Genomic DNA, 22,871 nt, shown 5'->3' with positions numbered 1-22,871 from the left:
ATAAACTACGAAAATAGGAAATAAATAAATATTGTTGTTTGTGTGCTGAAAAGTTAGATTAAACAGTATTTTGCAATGGATATAAAGTTCTGTTTATAGCACAGTAATTAATTAGTAGAAAAGCAGGAGTTTAATTCTCAATGTTCCATTATATTTATACCTTCCAAGATCTGAAATAAGTAAGTATAGCTAACAATTATACATAATAATAAATTCATACATTTTTGTAGATAAAAAAGAGTACAGTTCTCAGAAATGTTCCAACATTTTATAATATTATAATTAAGTACAGTGAGATCTGCAGTAAGAACCATTTCCAATAGCATCACTTCGTAAGAAAACACTTTAAAGCATCTTTGAGGTTTTCAGTGCACTTTCTTTGCTCTTTAGTTAAAGCCCACTTCCAATACATGACCAATTTTGCAGGTCTCTTTGGAAGGCAATCTTCACCATATGCCAGTGTTTGTAAACTCTAATTTGTGTAAAGCTGAAATCCATGTTACATTTTTTATTTTCAGTGTTTCCATACACATAATTTGCCCCTTCATTCTGAGAATTAAGCATATGAAGAATACATGCTTAATATATTGGTTGTGTAGTATTTAGCTTGAATTAGAACTCTCACCAATCTTGCAAGAAACAGGTATAAGATGTCCCCTGTCTCCCTGAAAACATTTCTGTGCATTCTGTTCAATGCCCAGAAGACGACAGGATCCAATTCCATAATGGAGACATTATCTTTAGAAACTCCTATTAAATAAACTAGATACCAAATCATAGTGTTTATTGGGGGGCGGGGTTGGGGGGGTTATAACATTATCTGGTATGGGGCAATAGAACTGTTTCACGGTGTATTATTTCTATAGGCTTTTTGGAACCAAAAAGAGAAAAACTTCTGAAAAAATGATACAGCCTAGGCTGTATTAACTTTCCTGAGTGTTCTGCATGGGGGCTGGTGAGAGGATAACATGTATTTCCCCAGCTCAGGACTGCTCCATTCTCATGCACATGTGCCTTGATCCACAGCAGTTCAAGGACAATAAGGGTTATGCCATGTGTACACCTGATGGCCTCTTCTGTTCAGGCAAGGGAAGTTCATGCATGGAAGTTATCCACATTACACAAACTTCAAGAAGAAGAATCTCCTTCTGTACTCTATTTTGCTCTGCTGAACCCCAAGGGCATCAACAATATTTTAAAAACCAAATTATTTTCAGCACAGAGGTATCATTACACAGATGCTGTGATGTAAACAAGTGTGTCATGTGAGAACATCTGTGATCAGTACAGTATAGTTTACATCATGTCATTGGAGCTTCTGTGAGATAAAGTCATCGGTGGGGGGGGATGTCACATTTTGTAGAATATTTTTTCATTTTGTAAATGTATTGACATTTTTAATAAGCAACATTATACTTCTTTATTTTTTGACTTTATCACTTAGAGAAAATAAATGAATGTGGGGGGAAATTATTTTCCTGTCAATTTTACTTTATAATTACTGTTTCATTGCTGTGTGGCTCTGTTTCCTTAATTATCTTAATCCAAACTTTGTTCTGTTTCTTTAAACTTTGTTAATGTAGGTCATTCTGCTGGATATGTATCTGTTACAGCTGATTTCATAGAATCCTACAAATGTAGGACTGGAAGGGCCCTCAAGAGGTCGTCTAGTCAAGCTTCCTTTCTGTGTACACTAGACCATCCCTGACAGGCATTTGTAATTGGTTTTTCAAAACCTCCAATGAGAGGGATTCCACAACTCCCTTGGAAACCTACTCCAGTGCTTAACTAGTCTGATAGTTGGAAAGCTTTTCCTAATATCCAACCTATAACTCCCTTGCTGCAGATTAAGCCCATTACTTCTTGTCCTACCTTCAATGGATATGGAGAACAATTGATCACCATCCTTTTTATAACAGCTCTTAGCATATATGAAGATTGTTACCCCCTCAGTCTTCTTTTCTCAAAACTAAACGTACCTAGTTTTTTAACCTTTCTTCACAAGTCAGGTTTTGTAAACCTTGCATCATTTTTGTTGCTCTCCTCTGACTCTCTCAATTTCTCTTCATCTGTCTTAAAGTGTGGCGCCATGAACTGGAAACATACTCCAGCTGAGAAGAGTGAGACAGTTACCCACTGTGTCTTACATACAACATTCCTGTTAGTACCCTCCAGTGTGATATTGGCCTTTTTCACTACTCAATCACATTGATGACTCATATTCAATTTGTGATCCATTATAACCCCCACATCCTTTTGTGATTTGTATGATGGTGAACGTTTCCAGTATGATGATTACTTAATTGGTCTATTGGATACAGATATGTAATGGTATTATAGATCTTGAGATATTATAGATCTTCCTTTCTTCTCTATTATTCTTATTATATTTTGCTGATTTACTTTTATTATTTATAGGCTCATAGAGTTTAAGGCAGAAGGATTCATTAGATCACCTAGTCTGACCTCCTGTATATCACAGGCTGTTAAATGTCATCCATTTACCCCTGTATTGAGCCCAATAATATATAACTTTTAACAATTTACTATTTTTAATTAATTTTAGGTTGTTATTTGGGAGATTATTTCTTTCTCCTTCCTGATTTTATTTTCTTCTTGCTGACTCAGTATGCTGAGTGAGCTGGCATTATGTTTCACAAGGATGATATAGCAGTGTACTTAGTTTCATGTAACTGTTATTGTTATAACAAATTATATTGTTCACTTCTTTATTTACGGCCATCTATATTGCTAACTCCTGTACAATAAAATAGTATTTTCAAAACATTTTTAGGGACTGACAAACTCTGAAGCAAGTCTTCAAGATGTAAAACTCCTGAAGTAATATTTCCAGTATGTTTTCTTGGGAAATAAACGTTAGTGTCTATTCCCTTCACACTTCTTCAATTTTCCAGTCTAATGCATGGCTTAAGTACAGAAACTTGCACTAAAAATCCTCTGCAAGGAGAGAGCAGGAAGTTGGTCTTTTTGGGGGAAAGACCGTCCTTTTCAAAGGGCCCTTCCTAACAACGCCTTTGCATCGCATCAAAGATTCCTGTGTCTGAATCAATTTGAATTTTCTGGTGGCTCAACTATACAGTTGGGAGACTTTCAGTTAAAGGCTAATTTTGAGTTCATTGTAAACCTGTGAGCTTGGAAAGGTGTAATTAGGCAGTATTTAAGTTTTGGGCAAACATCAGCCTGCAATTACAATAACAATATTTTAAATGGTTCACATTCAATAACTGGAGAATAGATATAACTGACACTGTGTTAAAAGACATGTACACTCGGTGTAGTAAATATTTATAATGAAAACTATACTGAATGCAAAGTGTATGTGGCATCTATTCAACATTGTGTTATAGGAAATATGATTATACAGAGCATTCATCATTCAAACAGTTTCCCCTAGTCTTATTGAAACAGGATAGCACAGGTTAAAACAAAACACTGAATGAAAACTAGATGAATATGTAACTCCTGCAAAATTATTCCCCAATTAATAATTAATGGTTAAAAGTACTAAATTGCCTGCAATAGAAGTCAGTCTGCAATTCTGGATGTGACCAGCAAAGGCTGGAAGAAGAGATGTCTATTTCTGGATGATTCATTCTCCAGAGGAAGACATTGTAGAGGTGAGTGCCTGATAAGCAGGCTGAGCACTCACTGCATGTAGTGCTGAGCTGAAGCCTCAGTCCCAGCTTGCAGAAGCCTGCGGTAAGATTAGCGGTTGCAAGCTATTGCTTCCCCCTCACACTAATATTTGTGGACAAATGGATAAACAGTTTCCGGGCCCACTGCCTTGCCCCACTGCATCGTCTCCACATTCCTATAGGGTGTGTCCTGCACAGTGTAACCCAGGGTTCCAAGTTTTCTTGGCAGGTTTGCTTCCTTCCCCTTCACCCCTTTCCGACACCCACAGCCATGCACAACATGAACTGAGCAGTTCCAGTGTCTTGATTCTTCTGTGGTTGCAGGGAGGGTGGCAGGATCTTACCAGAGGGCCTGACCCAAAGCTCATTGAAGTCAACAGGAACCTTTTCATATATTTCAGTGGACTGCGGATCAGATCCCAAATATCTGTAATCAAAAAGCTTAGCTCACATGACCAGCTGGAGAGCAGATATAGCTATTTTTTTCTTTTGAAGTCATTGGTCAAGAAACAGCATTCAAATAAATCATACGTTTGAAATTAAAACAGGTCAGACTTATTCTATACAGAAAGCCTTGGTAATTAGTGTACAGATTAATATGGGGGAAATGGCATCAGGTTAGCAGGCCTTCCAAGCAAAACTGAAATAAGGGACTGAGTGTGTAATTGAACAGCATGTGAATATTAATGCACAAAATCCTCTGAGTCCCTTGCTCCCTGGTGCAATTATTTTCTATTCATATTAATTGTTCCTAACAGATGACATTAATGACTTTGAGTTAAAATGTGTGCAAGGCAGGGCTTCACAAGATCAATGCCGTTTAGAAATAGGGTCACTTTTATAATCATTCACTCAAGCTGTAGCAACTGCTAAATAAAACAAGGTTAATGTGTTGATTGCTTTATAAATGTTAATTTAATCATTCATTTTTATACTTCTTTAATGCAAACTTGCCAAACTCTATGGATAAATATGATTGGGGTCATATTACTTTGTCATTATTACATGTGAAATCATGATAAGTTGTGAAACAGTCGCAGGGAGAAAAAGTTCAGTTTTCTTTGGATGAAAAATTTTCATGCATCAAGTCCTGTACTCAGTAAGCAGTAAAATGGAAAACTTTCAAATTAGGACAAGTGCTCTTTTACCACAGGGTTTTATTCTCCTTTGAAATTTAACTGCACGGTTTGGAATTTTTAAAATGCTGATCTGTTGCATATTTGTCAAATGTTTATGCTTTGGTCATTCTCTTCCGCCAGAAACTGCATTCACGCATCTTAGATCTCTCGTCTGGGGATTTGCTTTCAGATGTAGAAAGGAACAGAAGTTTGATACAATCACGAACTACTGGTGTTCAGATTCATGTGAGTCTTTGTGCGGTCTTTAAGTGCCTCATTTGGAGCGCTCATTTTTGTCTGTGAAGTGCGATGTCATGGGTGAGCAATTGTTGAGACAGATAACAATACTTTCCTTTCTTCTGGTCTCTGAAATTCAATATCATGTCTCTGGTTGATATAGTACACAGAAAGTGTCACTCTGTGCAAAAAAAGCATAAATCTTGACAATGTCCCCAATATACCTTTTTGGGTATTGATTACATCTCAAAATCTCTGAGAAATGGTCAAGGAGCTTTTTATTAAAGGAGCTTTTTATTAAAGCCCATGTACCATGTTATTCTTCCTACTTTTATGATATATTATGTATGAACTTTTAAAAATTCATGGTCTCTGCAGTTTTTTGTTTTTTTTTAATTAAAGTTGGGGGTTAGCTTTGTGCTTATTTGGCAAAACTGTAACCAGTAGGGCTTTCATGTTTCATTGACGGAGAGAAAAGTAGCTTTAAAAACAAAAGTCACATGAAGATAGAGAGAAATAAAGCAGATGAGAACAGAAAACTGAGCCTTTCTATGCCTTTCATCTTAAAGTATAAAAGTGTCATCAGAAATGTAATCCGCTTTATAATGATACATATTTTAGTGGAAAGCCATTGTTTCAAAGGTTCAAAAAGATGTTAATGACCCTCTATACAATCTGTAATTTAGCTTTCAGGTTAGATTTTTCTAAGTATGCAGTTTTCTCTCTGCAATTGTTTGATTCAGTCAGTTGTCTTTTCTTCCTAACAACAATTACATGTTTAAATTATACTCATACAGACAGCTTTTGTACTCTAATTTCATTAAAGGTGATGGTTTAGAAGTCATGATTAGGGGAAAAAACTCAGATTATGCAATTCAAATTAATTAACCAGTGTGCAAGTTAACTATATATAATTAATGCGTCATAAATATAATCTTTAAAGGTTTTTTAAACAGAATTTAAAAAAAAAATTAGACAACTCCTAGAAGAAAAACCCAGCCTCCTTTTAAAATTGAGGAAGTTGAGAGAACGTTCTGTTCAGAGAGAATTCTCGGGATGCACACTATATTTTCCATGTTTTCTTACTTGCTGTAAATATTAATAGTATTTACATGAAAATACTTTTTGCTTAGATGTCCATTTGCTTCTTATTCTGAAATCATAGGACCTGATGTCCCTCTCCTCCTTAAGGCACAACGGGGAAAAGGGGATGGGATGGGAAGGCTCCCAAAGCAGCAGAAGGTGGGGGGAGGGGAGTGAGGGCTCTGCACCATGCTATGTGCTCTCCTTCCCCAGAATCTACAGCAGTCCTTCCAGGCAGGCACTAGGCACTTTGGACATGTCTGGCCTGTTATGTGGGGTGGAACCCAGAGTGCAGTCACCGAACATTGTATGTTTATCTAGCTCCACAGCTGAAATACCATAATAAGCAGAAATCAATGCTACTGTTGGCCTCCATGCCTTCTACCTGCAGGGGAGGACACAGGCATAGCAGGGGGAACTAGTGACAGCAGAGGGAGTGAATGATGCCAGTGGTGAAAGCCAAGGGACTCTATTGCAGAAATGCTGAAGCCTGTGCTCTGTGTATTACCTGGCACTCCAGAGGTTTTGGAGACCAGTTCTTCTACACCCCTTTCACTGCTTAGGAGGACATGAGGTGAAACTCTCTGTTGCTACTGCTGACTGATTTTTCTGATCATGGGGTTTTGTCCATGACAGGGAGCGATGATTTGCCCTGTAATTAGGTTTGTTACAGACAGAGTATTATGATGTCACTTGAGGAATGAGCAGCAGTCGCTGAGGAACTCCTCAGCAATAAAAATCCTGTTCTCAGCCAAACAACCTTTGTAGTAATAAATGGGGGGAAATCACACACACAAAAAGCAACCCAGCATGGAACAGAGTATATGGAGAATGGTCTCTAAATTGAGTATTTTCCAAAGATTTCCATGAAACATTTTATACATCCATTGAATCTATTTGACAGTTTTGCCAGCCGCTCATGTATTATATAACCTTAGATTTGTTTGTATCCTATTGGGATATAAATGTGAAAACACCCATCTAAGCAAAACTACATCAGGCTATAAACAAGAATGGAAATCAATAAATATTGCTTAAGGCTTGGTTGTGAGGTTATTTTCTAGTTTTAATGAAATTCTAAGCCATCTTTCAGAAAAATGTAGTCATGTTGCTCTTTGGTATTCCTGGTAATTAAAAAAGTTTCTGATTCTATATGGCAGACAAGGATATCATCATAACAGCATAACAGTACAGGCACTTAACGTTAAAGAAAGTCTAGCATTGTTAGGCACAAGAGAACTAGTTTGAATATAAATTACACACATCCTAGATACTCCTACAAAGGTTTAATATTTTACCTAACGTGCTATCTGCTCTTCATTACTCTCTTCCTCAAAGCTGGCATTTAGTCACAGTCAGCTGAAATTGCATTTGGAGAGGGGCGATAACTACCCAAGTACTAAAGGCAGCCATAAAGTGTCAATAAATTGCATAAGTAAGAGGCTTCAGCTGTCTGAGAGTGACACAAAGATGGATTGTCCTGCATCCGAGAGTTTCTTAGACAAAGGTTTGGACTAGATAGGAAACCAGAATTAGACTGTAATGGAGAGATTCCATTCTCAATGGACATTCTGTTTGGGACACTAAATTAATTTACCTTGTCCAGTTGGTGGAGCCTCATCTGTTACATTGTGGGGCTATAATGCAGTTGTCAAGATGTACTTGTACTCTTATAACTTAGTTTGTGATATCTTACTGGAGCATGCTGCTAATATCTACAGCATAATTCACACAGATTCAAAATACTCTTGCAGAAAGACCAGCAGAATGCTGAAGCCATAGCAAGTAAATAAAAATAATTGGAGGGATTGAGATTTTTTTCTGTTCTAATAAAGCTAAACATTAAATTGTTTTTTTTATTTTATATCTATTCATTAATATTACCAGATCCTAATGGAATATTATGCAAGTATAAATGGCACACTTGCATTAACTAAACTAATTAACTAAATCAATCAGGTAGAAGAGAAAGTGATCTGTTTTTACCCATAAGATTGTTGCATTTCTTCTTGTGTCTTAGGAATGCCAGCAGAATGTGAAATCCAGTATACCTGCCTTGAAATGCCAGAGTCAAATAAATATGACAGGGCCCAGTCGCCTATATCCCCGGAGCAGTTGCAGTAGCAGTGAACTCTCTCTATCAAGTGCTTGCAGTGAATATTCCAGTGGCTCCTCCTACACTTGGAATGATGGAAAGACGTGCAGTAAAAGGGTAAAGCAAATTGATTTGTTTCATTTATTAACTCAATTCATCTGAAACAAGATGGAGCAGTCAGAAATTTCTGAACAATTTGCCTTTCTTCCTCTTCTCCCCCCATCCCTTTAAATGATTATCGAACTTGCTAGAGTCTGGTGGGGGCAAATGTGCAGATGTGAGAGGTCCGAACAAACTTCAGGCCTCCTTAACTCTTTAAGCTATCTGGCACAAGGGCCTACAGAGTGCAACATGCAAAACCAGTCTATGCATTTACACATGAGGCCAAGCTGTACCACACTGGCTTCATTTGGGTTGCCTTGGTTTAATCAAGGGTAAAATTTGGTAGATTTAGCAGATTTAAAAAAAAATGTTGTTATGGTTTAGGAGGCAGGAGGCTTATGAACTGAAAGTGTTTGCTTCTGCAATGCATAGAAAAAAAATACATCGGAAAGGAGGTCTCATGCGATCTAATGGCCTTAAATAGAAGAGTTGGAGAGATTTCAGCTTGAATCATATAGGGAAGTTTAGCCCCATGACGCTAATTGTTGAATTACCTCAATGCAAAGTCCTAATGCATGATGAATTAGCACACAACACTGGGAGCATCACCACCACCAGTGCCAAAGGGTTAAGCAAGTTGAGCTCATATTGTTTTTAATCGTTTTCTATTCTCCCTGTCTCTGTATTAACTGAGCATACTGAATGGTAAGCTTCTTCTCTGAACAGCAACTTCTTGGCAGTTTTGGATTTTCTCCAGGTTTCTTCTCAGAAAGAATGTTTCATTTAGTTTCCTTTTGTAAGCATGCTAACTTCAAAGTAGGCTTTTTGAGCGGCGCTAGAATAGGGAGGTAAAGGGTGAAGGATTTGGGAAATGGAAACTTTCAACTCTTAGGTTCAGATATCACTAGGGCCCTACCAAATTCATGGCCATGAAAAACGCATCACAGACCGTAAAAATCTAGTCTCCCCCCATGAAATCTGGTCTTTTGTGTGCTTTTACCCTACACTGTACAGATTTCACAGGGGAGACCAGCATTTCTCAACTTGGGGGTCCTGACCCAAAAGGGAGTTCCAGGTGGTGGGGCTGCAAGGTTATTTTAGGGGTGTCGCAGTATTGCCACCCTTACTTCTGCACTGCCTTCAGAGCTGGGCAGCCAGAGAGCGGCGGCTGTTGGCCAGACGCCCAGCTCTGAAGGCAGTGCCCCGCCAGCAGCAGCGCAGAAGGAAGGGTGGCAATACCATACCAGGGCACCCTTACTTCTGCGCTGCTGCCTTCAGCGCTGGGCGGCCAGAGAGTGGCAGCTGCTGACCAAGGACCAGGGGTGAAAGTAACTTAAATGACTTACTGGTATGCAGGGTGGCTGGGGTCCTGGGCAAGGTGGGGCGGGGGCAGCTCTGGGCCCTGGGAGGGGCAGGGCCTCTGGCAGAAGGGGCGGGGCAGGGGCCAAAATCCCCTAGCCAGCCCTTCAGCGCTGCCCACCCCCACTGCCTGGGGCATCCATGGTGATTTAAAGGGCCCGGGGCTCCAGCCACAGGAGCAGTGGTGGCCGGGAGCCGCAGGCCCTTTAAATCACTGCTGGAGCCCCAGGGTAGCAGCCCCTTTTTCCCCCTGCCGTTATCAGCGGCTTTCTTACCAGTACACCATGTCGGACTGGACCGGCTTACTTTCACCTCTGTCAAGGGCCCAATTCTGAAGTCAGGGTGACAATACCATACCGTGACATCCTCACTTCTGTGTTGCTACTGGCAGCAGCTCTGCCATTAGAGCTGAGCTCCCGGCCAGCAGCCGCCACCCTCCGGCCGCCCAGCCCTGAAGTAAGGGTGGCAATCCCATACCATGCCATCCTTACTTATGCATTGCTGCTACTGGCAGCTCTGCCTTCAGAGCTGGGCTCCCGGTCAGCAGCTGCCGCTCTCCGGCTGCCCATCTCTGATGACAGGGCCATCGCCAGCAGCAGCACAGAAGTAAGGGTAGCAATACCGCAACCCCCTCTACAACAACCTTGCGACCCGCCCCTCCCCCCCCCACACACACAACTCCTTTTTGGGTCAGGACCCCTACAATTACAACACCTTGAAATTTCAGATTTAAATATCTGAAATCATGAAATTTACGATTTTTAAAATCCTCTGACCATGAAATTGACCAAAATGGACCCTGAATTTGGTAGGACCCTAGATATAACCCTGGTAAATAGTGACTGAAAGTTACCATCAGACATATGTTCAGTGGAAGAAGTTTGTGGTGTGAGTAAAGTACCCAGTAGACAGTTGATCATCTCAGAAAAACCACCAACATACTTAACATTCTAGAGTTCAAAGACTGCGAGGTAGATTCTCAGTCCTGCTCTGCTAATTTTATGCTACTCAAGCAGCACAAAAGGAGCATCACCCTAGCTATTTACCTTTGCTGAAGGCTCCTCAATGCCAACAAAAACAGTATAGCTGGCTCCTATGCTCCCCTCCCTGCAGCCCCCTACTCAGGGAGGTTAGAAAGGATGTGGTGTTGGTGGGGAAGAGGTATGGCTGGACCACTCTACGTTTTGGCTATCCTCAGCTGGCAAATCATTTCCCGCTGATAGATCTTAGAGCAACACTGCTCTAAACTGTGCCCTGGGTTGGGGCCAGGCAGAGAAGCTAGACACAGAAGAGAATTTGGCCCAGAATTACCTGCTCGTTCTTTGAGATGGTCCTTCTCGATGTGGCCTTGAGGCACAAAGATGCTCACATTGCCACTGCCTCTACCACTGTTAAATGGATTGTTTTATTTTCTCAGGACATTCACTCCAGCACTTTTCGCAAGCATCACAGTCATTTAAAACCATGCAAAACATTTTAACAAGAACTATTCCAAGCAAGTTTTGCAAATCACATCAAGGTTTGGCCTTCGCTGTGAATATGGTTTATATTTAGAATCGTAGAATCCATAGACTCTTGTGAAGTCACAACTAGTCCATCAACTTGCTGGAGGAAGATATTTCCCTATAGTATATTTTTCAATAATTTTTCCAATTATATTTTAGAAATGTGGCTTTGACACAGGGAGCACAGTCAAAGCAATCAGAAGGGTAGGAAATTTCTGTAATATTTAACGTAAAGATACATTTGCTATAATTTAGTAAAGTACCACAGTCACACTGTCTCACCGTAAGAAAATTGCCTTTTCTTTTCTAGCTATGCCTATCTCTAGCTCTTCTTTGCAAATCACAGTTTGCTCAATTTGCACTTTTGTTTGCTGTTCATACTCAAGCATTTTCTGTTGTATTGTGCTTCCTATCCTTTCAAAAAGGCAAGTTGAAAAAGGCAAAAAGAGGAGATTTCCATGTAGAAAACTATTGGGGACTGTATGGGAGCTCAAGGATTTCCCTCAGTAATAGACACCAAACTCTCTGGTTAACAAAAATAAAATCTTTTTCTGGGTTGCTATATTTATTTTTGGTTGTTAGCATATTAAACCAAACAATAAACATAAGACCTACTATAGACTTCTCCTATCTCAAATCCAAGCATCAGTTATAAGAAAAGACCCATAAATGGTCCATAATGCAGAAGAATCACCTTTCCTAGCTGTCTTCTGGGCTGCTTGGTGGGTCTCTAAGCTGCCTGAGTCACATCCAGGCAAGAAGAGCTGCTAATACAGTTCTTATCTGCAGGATACAAAGCCCGCTTGCCTAACAACCCCACTTCTTTACTACTACTAATAACAATAGTAACAAACCTCTGTCTTAGGTACTATATAGGGCCCCATTACCTCACAGACTTCAATGTAGAAGTAGGGTTCATGGGGTTTCCTCCCAGGGCCCAGCATGTCATAGTGGTGCTGGAGTTCATGTAAATATGCAGTATTTACTATATATGCTGTGTAGTCTTCCCTTTATTTTTTTCCCTCATATGTGAAATGGCAGATCACCTGACCATAAGTTTGCATGCATGAGTGCAGCCCCTTCACTATCCTCTGTTCTCACTCTTTATTCACTTACCTCATTGATTCCCGTTTCCTCTTTCCCCTAAATCAGGTCAACTATCCTCATTATCTCCCTCTGCTTTCCCAATCTCTCTCTCATTCAGACATTCCCTTTCTCTTTCACACTCAAATTTCTTCTGCTCTCTTTCTGTCTTACTCATTACCCACATTCTCTCTTACACACGCCAATCACACTCCCCATTTCACACTACTATGAAATACTGTATTAAGAAATAATATTGGCATCCATTCCAAAGATAGCAGTTTGTCTAGATGAGACTTAATACTATATGCAATTTATAACCAATTAAATAAAAGGTGTTACTTTTTTTCTTACCAGCATATTCTTATTTTTTTAACAGTCATCTGTAAGCTGGGATAAAAGAATAAGCATTGGTTCTTCACTACCGAGCAACCTCTCTAGTCCTATAGATGATCCACCTCCAACTCGTATCAAGGAAAACCACATTTTGGAAGGGCTGAAGAAGTTACAGAAACGAAAAATATTATTTGAACCATCTTCAGTAATATCAAAATGGGGTTACAAAGATTGCATGAACTCCAATGAAGGAATATATTCCCCTGGAATTAAGTGTGGCAGCCATGAAGAACAAACTCATTGTAAGCCAATGGAAATAGGGAGCGTTTGCATCGAGCACAACAAAACTTTCACTTATGATTCAGATTCACATGATGATGCAGATGATGAATCTTCATCTTTAGTATTGCTGCATGAAGTACCAAGCAAAGGTGGCAGGCTCTATTGTAATAAATTAACCCACAGTATTTCTGACAGTCTATTTGGTTGGGAGCCTAACGGGAAACGTTTACCAGAAAAAGGTTCATATTTTAATTCAAAGGAAAGACCTGAAAAACTAACTAGTTTTGTCAATGATTTTCAGTCAGAGGTAAAATCATGCACAAATGTTAAACTGCCTGTACTACAGCTAGATCAAAGCACTGCTAATCTGGGTTGGAAGGACCTTAATTTACAGTTTTCAGATACTGATGACAATGAAGTCATGGATGAATTACATATAGAAAGCAGTGATGAAAAAAGTTCATCAGAGTTGTTATTAACTCCCTTTACTGACAAGCATACAAAGAGCTCTGACATGCTTGCAGGGATGGAGAATTCTCAGTTTGTATCTACTGATGGAGAGGAAAAACAAGTATCTGCTCAGTCAGATATTGGGCCAAAGACATGTAATTTTATTAAACAACAAAAGCTTATTAAAAAGACTTCTTCTGAAGAATGCACTACTGTAATATTTGATGCTGAGGATGGTGAGCCTATTGAATTCAGTTCACATCAAACTGGAGTAGTCACTGTGACTAGAAATGAACTTTCCATCAACCGACCACAAAGTGGGCGCAATGCAGAATACACTGAATTTATACCTCAGGGAATAACTAATTCGCAGACAGGAACTGATGCTAGAAACTACACTGTTTTAGAAACACCTGAAGATGAAATAGAGAAAAAGACTCTTCAGAACAATGTAGGGAATGAAAATACAGTTGTCCCCATGACATGCAGTGAATCTTTACACTTTGAAAGAGCATTGTTGCAAAATACTCTACGACAAAAGCTAGTGAAGCCAGTGTACAATGTAACATATAAGGCCAATTCCATCTCCACTGTTCATGCAGGTATCAATCAAAAGCAAAACTTGACTAAAATACCCAGCAGAAATAAGTTTTCACCACAGAAAATTAAGATGACAGATAGTGAGTCTGCTGCAGCCTCATCATCTGGCCCAACAACCCTAGAAAAATCACCAGCTTTGCCGCCTATGAAACTGTCAAGATTCAAAAAGGCACAAAGTCCAACTCATAATTTGGATTCGAAAATAGACATACAAATTCCAAAGCACCATCTTCCTCAAAATTCTAAAAATCCAGGCAGAAGTGAGTGGAGAAAGAATCCAAAGAGTCAAGTTCCAGGATCGCCATTATTGCCTCAGCACCTTATAGAACACAGTGACTATGGAGAGCCCCCAACTAGAGATATTCATTGTGATTTAGCAACTGTAGAAACCCAATCCCCATCACCACCCCCTCCTCCAGGCCGGTCAACTTCACTGTTGATAAAACCAAATTATGAACATTCTCCACCTTTATCCATAAAGCCAGGAGCAACTGTTCCCAATGAAACAGCAAGAAATATTCTTAAATCATCATCCTTAAAAGGAACTGCAAACCCTATTGCTTTTCATAATCAATCTAATCGTGAAATGCTAACAAAAAATACACCTCTCATGGCCAAAATTGAATTAGTTCACCTTCAAGAGAATGGACAAATGAGCACACAAAACATGCTTCAAAAGTCCCACAGCTCCCCTGGAAACTCTCCGGGGCCTTCCAAAGTTTTCACAAAAAGAGCTAGCCCAAAAACCTCTAATCAGGCAGTATTCTGCAGCAATCAGGAGTTTTCTAACCCAGGATTACGGACAGCTAAGACTTTCTCTCTCGCTTGTGTGTCACTGGAAACGGTTTCCTCACAAAGCACGTATTCAGGCAAAAAAGGACTATACAATGGCAGTGGAGTGCCTCAGCCACAAAAAATGCCAAACAGTCTGCCCACATCTCCACAATGTCACACAGCAAGTAGTAGCGAGCCTCTTCTATCTCATGTTAACCGTTCCTCATTGCCACTATCGTTTCATGGCAGTGACATGACAAATGCTGTCCAAAACTCTCATGAGAAAGGACTGAAAACCCGTCTCCCTGTAGGACCGAAACAACTTGTAAAATCTCCCCAACTCCTCAGGAAGAGTTCTACTGTACCAGGAAAACAAGAAAAAGACAGTATAAATGCAGCTTCCAAAAGCAATGTGAGTTCATGTAAGTACAAGCAGGATGAATCCATGTGTCTAACCACCATGGAAACAATGGGTACGGAATTAAGAGTCACTAAGGCCGATCCTGAAATAAAAGATATTTTTTCCATGGGACTTACTATGGATACAGCATCTCCTCACTCACCTGAAAACTGCAGCATTATGGTAGACCGAGGAGATGGATTAGAAAACAAATTAGTTAAGAGATCTGTTTCTTCAAGTAACAAAGCATACTTAAAACCGGCTCTGGGAATGAATGGAGCAAAGGCCCGTAGTCAAAGTTTCAGCATTCATACAGGGGAAAAGCCAGCTATCCCTGTGACAGAAGGTCTAGGAAAAGTACGGACTCAGATTATTACTAACACTTCTGAAAGAGGAAATTCTTTAACAAGACAGAACTCTACCATGGAAGGATTCCAAATCAAGGCCACTCCTGGGTTAGCAATGGCATCAGAGACCCTTTCAGATACTTCAAAAGTCCCAGAAAATTTATATTCTAGACAAGTTTCTGATGGAAGCATGAGTAGTTCCAATAGTCAGCATGGTAGCCCAAGCAGACTACCATTCAGAACATCTCCAAAAGTGGACTTGTTTCACAGCATTTCAAAATGTGAGGGAAACGAATCACCTTCTCAGAAAGATACACCAAGTATATTTGTCCACAATGAAAAAAGCAGTGAGAATTCTAAACAGCATCCACTAAACAAAAAAAGTATCATGCAAGCAGAATTGGAGTTGGAGTCATCACCAACTATTCCAACAGAACAAATTTCATCATTTCAAAACTTGGATGGAATACAATATCCTCGTAAACTTGAAGCAAGCAAGTCACAGAGACAAGAAACCTCTTTAAAGATATCAGAAAACTGTGAGGTTCCCAGTGCTTTAAGTTCATCTGTTGTACAACCTACAATAGAAGAAAAAGTCATGTTGTGTATCCAGGAAAATGTGCAGAAGGGTCAAGGGCAAAACAAGCCTCCCACTGCTGAGATGAAGCAAAAGACTGGGCCCTCTATAGCTAGCTGGTTTGGTTTTCGTAAGAGTAAACTCCCAGCCCTGAATGGTAGAAAAACTGATGTTCCTAAAACAAAGGTAGAAAAGAAAGAAGCAAAAGGTTCAGGTTTTGGAAATAAGCAGGCAAAGTCAGAGAAAAAAAAAGATAAAAAGAAAACTGACCAACACCATGAAGCAGAAAATGAATTTAATAAGAAAACCGAAAATGGTGACATTTTAGATGATGTTTTGAAAGGCAAAAAGAATACAAGAGCTTCACAAGACATCCCTGGCCAGATTAGGTATTATCAAAAGAGTGGTTCCTCCACCATCACATATTCAGCAAAAGAGAGTTTTATGAAAGAACTTTTAAACAGGTAATTACTTTATGAAACAATTTGGGATGTGCAGTTTTTTTTTCTCTGCAGCTTTATGTGCATTCTCAGTATTAAACAAAATGCAAGCATGTTTCTTCTAGATAGGAATGCATAGTGTAACTCATGCACCTCCTGGGTGTGTTCTGTCCCATGTAGTAGCCCCAAGACCACTTAGAGAGGGAAAGAGAGAGATATTATGAGTCTGCTCTGTAGCCTTTTAGGTCATGCGGTTCAAGCTCATGTACTAAGCTCCAGAGGTCGCAGGTTCGATCCCACCCGATGACGACCGGGGTCTGTCAGTGTTACAGTAGCAGCATTTGTTTTGTACATATCAAGATTTTAATCTCTGGGGGAAAATGCTAGCAATAAAACAATAATCTGGTTCATGTTAGTTTGTTAACCAAACCAATGGTCTTTGAAATTAAAGAATGGTAAATTTGATCAAAGATTATAGGAATTCAAACTATTCCAGAAACCAGGAATGTAGGCATCTGGTGTGACACAGAGGAAAATTATGTACGTGTTTTTTATTTCTGCCATTCTCAGTGATTGTAACCAGCAAATGTGCATTTGGTAACTAGCCAGAATTAATTACATTTACAGCTACCATAACCTTAGGCCACAAAGACACTCAACAATCATTGTACAGTGATTCCCAGTTTGCCGCACAGCAATTTCAAATATAAAATAAATCCTTGTATGTGAAAGACTAAATTGATACACTACCTGAAATTGCAAGTGACAGATTTGATCAAGACTAGTTAGAAACATTTATCACTCAAAGGTCTAGAGACAGAAAGATACAGAGAGGTTACTTTAAACATTAAAGGGATGGGAAAAGTAGAGTGATTGAAGAAGGGCAATGTAATTTATTAGAGGAATCACTTTCTACCTGCAGAGTTGATAAGAAAGCAGCTCAGCAGACAGAAAGTGGATCAAATAATGTTTCCTACAGGAGTGTGTCGAAGGGCAGCTCCCAGGGCTCCTGTCTTCCCAGCAACTCTATCAGCACTCAAGGAAGCCACAAGAAAAATAGCAAAACAAAAGCTGATATGGAAATGCAGCATGAGACACTGGTAAGTTCTTTAGTGCACAAAAACGTTATTTCCTTTTTATTAATATCTGGATGTGCTTTGTACCTTATTTTCAGTACAGACAAACAAGACAATAATTGTTTATATATAGTAGAAAGAATTTTGTAACTAGAGAACTATGAATTAATGCCAAATCTGACAGTTTGATTATGGGCCAGATTGTACGACTATTCATGAAGATAGTACTGCTTTTACCGACAACTGTATTTCTGTAAATATATTTGCACGATGATGCCATAATCACAGTGCAGCACGATGAAATAATGAGATCATTTTATTTTCTTCTTTACTTTCCCCTGAAAATTATACACTTGTGTCAAACATTCTTCTGATATGATTGAAATCAGTAAAAAGTAAAAAGTGTAAAACTCAATGAAGAAAAAAAAAAAAGCAAAGCACTGAACCACATTTAGGGATGTTTGTCACTATCAAATACACAAGTGGGAATTGGATACTTGACTTTCCATGAGAATTAAGCCCCTTAGATTCCCTTTGAAAATTTCCCCCTTGGAGTGAATTTTGTTCTTCTCTACAGTTTTGACTGGATCTGATACTTTAATTTAGCCAGAGAGCAGAAGCATTACAATTCCTAAGGAAAATTGTTTTAAGCACTGTCAGCTCTTAGGCCCTGATGTGCAAAGGTAATACATGTATGTGCTTAGCTTTACACATTGTGAGTAGTGTTTGCTGTGCAGCAAATGAATAAAGCTAAGAATGTGTAAATCTTTGCAGAATTGTGACCTAAGATCTTACTCTAAAGATACCCTTAATTGTGAAGTTTTTAATAATTAATCTTAGAACTCAGCTGACAGTGATTTCTCCTTTGGAGTGGGCTTCTCCCAGGATGTTATAAAGTTCAAATACCAGTGGCATACAGATGTTTGAACTCTGACAGCATTTAATTTTGTATCATAAAAACTTTCTACACTCTCCATAGTTGTGTTAACCATATTATTTTCCCTTTTTGCAAAATAATTTGAATGCTTGCACCAAATGTGTACACTATACAGCATTAATTTAAGCATACCATTTTCGTTCTGACAAAATGGGTTATTAAAATACAGCACATGCTGCCATTTTGTATGAGAAAATTTGAAATATGAAATAATTAAATATTTCTCTGGGTTATGTTTGAAGGGTAAAGCAAGTTTCAAAAGGCTTCATAAGGGAAATTGGAAAAGCTCTTAGTTTACTATTGATGTTAGAGTGCTTAAGGTTACAGTTATCACAGACACACTTTCAAGTCCAGGCAAATGTGTATTTTTATTTTCATGCAAATAATGTCTTTACTAAAAGGATATACAAGGTCATTTTGTAAACTCTCTCAGAAAGCGTTGGCAGAACGAATGCTTTGGAAAACTTTTTGCTCCTGGCTTCTGTGGTATCATCTCTTCTCTGAAAATGTAGATGTCCCCTGAATTATAAAACCACAAATTATAAGCATATCTAAGGCTGCCCTTGTAATGTCACTGAAAGGAAAGAGAGAGAATGAAAGTCTGGAAATGTGCAATATGCAGGAAATTCAATCCAAGTGATCTAGAACTTTGATAGCAAAGCGGAGCCCCTTATCAGAGCCACTCAATTTAACGATGTCCCATTTAATATGGTCCTGACAGCATAGAGTATATCGTCACTGTACAGAAGTACAAAAAGCTCTGAACCATTGCTTCTACAATTTCTTTTTTGCTTTCTTATTATTTTCTAATGCTGCAATAATTTGCTGTGCTTTTTGTGTCTCATTTTGTAAAGTCTTTTAAAATGTAACAATAACAGTCATTTAGGACTTTAAGTATATCTTCAAGAAACACACTTCATTTTATCAGTGAAGTACAAAGATTGTCCTTAATATACATAAATAATGGAGAAATGCTAATTATCCTATTTAGCTTCTAAGGACAAATTAGTCATGGTGAAAAGACATTACCTATCTTATACCATACATCCCTTTTGTTAAGCTGGAAATCAAAGTATTGTAACTATATTGTTTTTGAAGATTCAAGTTGCTTCAGCTGTGAATTCCTTATTATGAATTTTGTTGAGTTTAATTCCTACATGAAATAACTAGTGCCAACATGTTGAGAACATTTAGAATAAAGAGAATGAAAGCACATACTTTGTGCTCTTAAATCTAATTTTTGAAAGAAATATGGTGTTAAATAGGATTTATAAATTAAGTGGAATTTCAGCTTGTCCTCCAAATTCACACAAGAGAAACAATTGACACTCTTTAAATTCAGAGTTCATGCATCTTATTTCTAGCTCTTTCCATTATTCTTTGGTGCCTGCTTTCTCTGAAGAAGATTGCAACGGATTCTCTTTGGAGAGATATCTATGATTGAAAACACTAGCATGTGGGAGCATAGACCATTGTGTATTTTTTATAAAAAGGAAAAATAAATGCTTTTTGAGAAAACAGAATAAATCTTTTAAAAAACCTTAAACTAAGAGGATTATTCTTTTCTTAACAATGTAAAGTACATTCAGTAATGAGGGTCAACACTGAAACTGACACTTGTTCTTCAAACCTCATATCGTATGTACCGCTTTTTTAAAACCTGACAGTAACGTGAGGCTCTTTTAAACATTAACATTCTAGAAAGCGTTTTTTTTCAAGTCTTTTTTCTTATACTTCATAGAATTAAATCTTTTCTCTTTCCAAGTTCTGATTAAAGGTATGGGGGCCTATTATGCCATCCCTTATGCAGCACTTATCCCTAATTTTTGTGCAACTTATACTAGAGAACACCATTACTTGGCTCTCATATTTAAAAGATATAAAACTAGCATCTCATTAACAGTAAGCTTGGGCATACACCTTTGGGAGGGATACACAGCCACCAAATGCATTATGATTAAGTTAATCAAAAGAGGTACCTTTTGGGCCAAATGCTGCTCACTCACACATGTACTCCCATAGGCACAAAACAATAACACCCCACATGTTCTCTTCTGACACAGACCTCAACTTATTCAGACCATTGGCCATTACTTCAGGTCAGGTGCAACAGTGTGGGGGGAGAAGTGGACAGAGTAGCACTAGAATCAGGGCAATGCAAGTGAGAAATTTGAGCCAGATTTGCATACAGCTCCTTGAATTGCACTCTGTGCATTTTGGAATACCCAAGGACATAGACTTCTATCATGAAGTTTAATAAAATTAGCAGGACACATACAATCCCTCATGACCTATGGGTCTTGAACCCAGCTTGCTGACAAGGACCTACCTGGGACCCATGAAGCCCAGATACAGTGTAAGGCTCCACCCCTGAGGTCCAATTGTTGGAGCCCCAGGGTGGCTGGTTGATCCACTGGCCCTACTTAAGCCAGTAGCAGGAACAGGAAGCTGTTGAAACAGCTCTGCTCCACTCCTGCTCCCTCTCTGCTCCTTTATTTCCTGGCATCCAAGTTTTGGGTCCAGACCTCCAGTTTGTTTCCTGCCTCTGACCTCCTGCTATTCTGACGCAGCCTGACCCTGATTCTAACTTGTGGTGCTGATCTCCAGTTTGTCTTCTGCTTCTCATCTCCTAATATCCTGACCCAGCTGACTTCTGTCTCATCACTGTGGAATCTGGTTCAGATTGCTGTGTCAGGCTGCCCATGTCCTGGTTGTGGTACAATCCCTAAATGTGAAAATATTACTTTATCAGTCAGTTAAGTCAAACCATGCACATATTCTTCTCTTATTCCGCATGCCCTAAAGAGTTCTGTTCCCCAAAAAAAGGTCCATATAAAATCTTTCCGCTTCAAAGAATATGTGACTTCTGCAAATTTGTAGAGCCAAATCCTTGACTTACTAATGGTAGTTATGAGAAGTCAGTGGAACTACCTGTGTGAGTAAGACCAGCAGAATCTGGCCTATGATAATTTTTTTAAAAAAAATTAATAGTTTTGCAAATAATAATCCTAAGATTTTAGATTGGGAAGCATATTTAATACTTCTTTGAATGTATATAAAATACAATAGATCCTGGAAGTGGCTTTGGCCAACGGAGGTCAGTTAACAAGTATTAATAAGAGCACGAGCACTAAGCAGTGAAAGAGTGAATTTTTCTTCAGGGCTTGTTCTCTTTCAGGACAGCCTGAGGAAGTATTTTCCTTTGTTTGACTTATACGTATTAGCATGGTGTAAGAAAAAACATATGCCCTTGGATCTGAATTATAGCCACACATGGTACACACTGAAGAGGTTTTTCTCTGTACGTGTAAGAAGCAGGTTGACAGAATGCATGCGAGGAAGAAGCTTAACTATTTGTGCACCCATTTTTGGGAATAGGAGAGAAGAAAAAGTGTGAATTGTGCAGTCCTCTCAAGCATCACCTAGAAAATCCATGAGGCTAGAATCACACATTTTAACTACAGTGCTATAGAAAAGATCAGTATAGGGATCTTGGTGCATGATGCATTTTTAAAAATTATGATTGGCTTTCTAGCTAGCCTTTTAACAGGTGGAAAAGAAGACACCAGAGTTAAATGATTGCAAATTGAATGAGGAGATACCAGGTCACACATTAAGTTCACCTCATATTTTCCTTAGCATAAAGAATGACATGTGGTATTCCTGGAGAGAAACAAATACAGGGTCATGAGACCTGAGTGTATTTCTGTATTCTTATTAAAATGGATAGTAGCAGAAGTAATTTCCTCTTGAGGAATTACATGCCCCCAAGTCTTAATTTTTCTTGACAGCCACATATCATGGCTTTTATTAGGGGATTTAGAATCAAAGCTGTTATCTTTAGACATCTTTCATGGAATGAGACATACTATATATTCCTACTTTTGATACGTGAGCAGCTAAACATTTCTGAAAGGATATTAGGATAATTAAAGTAAATAATCAGCTAAAACAATAAAACAAAAGTGCTATGGCTTCACACCATTTTTGGTCTATGCTACCAAAAGCAGACACGTGAAGAATATTTTCTTTACTTTGATTTTTGTTGTACTATGTGCAGACTAAAGTGGTCACAGAAAGCCAGCAAGAAGATGAAGAGGACACCATCACAAGCACTACATGTCAGAGTCACGTAATAGGTACAAAACTATATTTTATATGGGTGTTAATGAGGCATTTTTCCCCTGGTAAAACAATGTTTAATCTCAGTAGCTAACCTAGCTACTAAATTGTCCTTTTTAAAAAAGGACTTTTTCTGCATTGGTTTGCCAGTCCAGAGGTACAGATACTGACACCGTGCTCTACCATGCTGACGCCAATTGTGGAGCAAGGTGCTATTCGATGTGAGTAAGGGTGTTACAACCTGGCCCAGAGGTTACAACTGGAGTATTCCATGTACTATGTCCTGGTCTTG

The 22,871-nt window shown here is 38.8% G+C and overlaps 1 protein-coding gene across 1 annotated transcript in view; it reads left to right on the top strand.

Moving 5' to 3' along the window:
• Positions 1–22,871, top strand: part of NCKAP5 (NCK associated protein 5) — a 568,803-nt gene that overhangs the window by 466,522 nt on the left and 79,410 nt on the right. The window contains exons 12-16 of the mRNA XM_084643960.1: positions 4,916–5,020; positions 8,115–8,306; positions 12,618–16,468; positions 17,367–17,544; positions 22,518–22,596. Coding sequence (XP_084500086.1) covers positions 4,916–5,020; positions 8,115–8,306; positions 12,618–16,468; positions 17,367–17,544; positions 22,518–22,596 — 4,405 coding nt within the window. The remainder of the gene's footprint in view (positions 1–4,915; positions 5,021–8,114; positions 8,307–12,617; positions 16,469–17,366; positions 17,545–22,517; positions 22,597–22,871) is intronic.

The sequence above is a fragment of the Lepidochelys olivacea genome (genome assembly GCF_965140295.1).
Source record: "Lepidochelys olivacea isolate rLepOli2 genome assembly, chromosome: 11".
NCBI classification, from domain to species: domain Eukaryota; kingdom Metazoa; phylum Chordata; order Testudines; family Cheloniidae; genus Lepidochelys; species Lepidochelys olivacea.
Note: the sequence above shows the minus strand (reverse complement) of the source record. Positions and strands in the feature narration are given on the sequence as shown.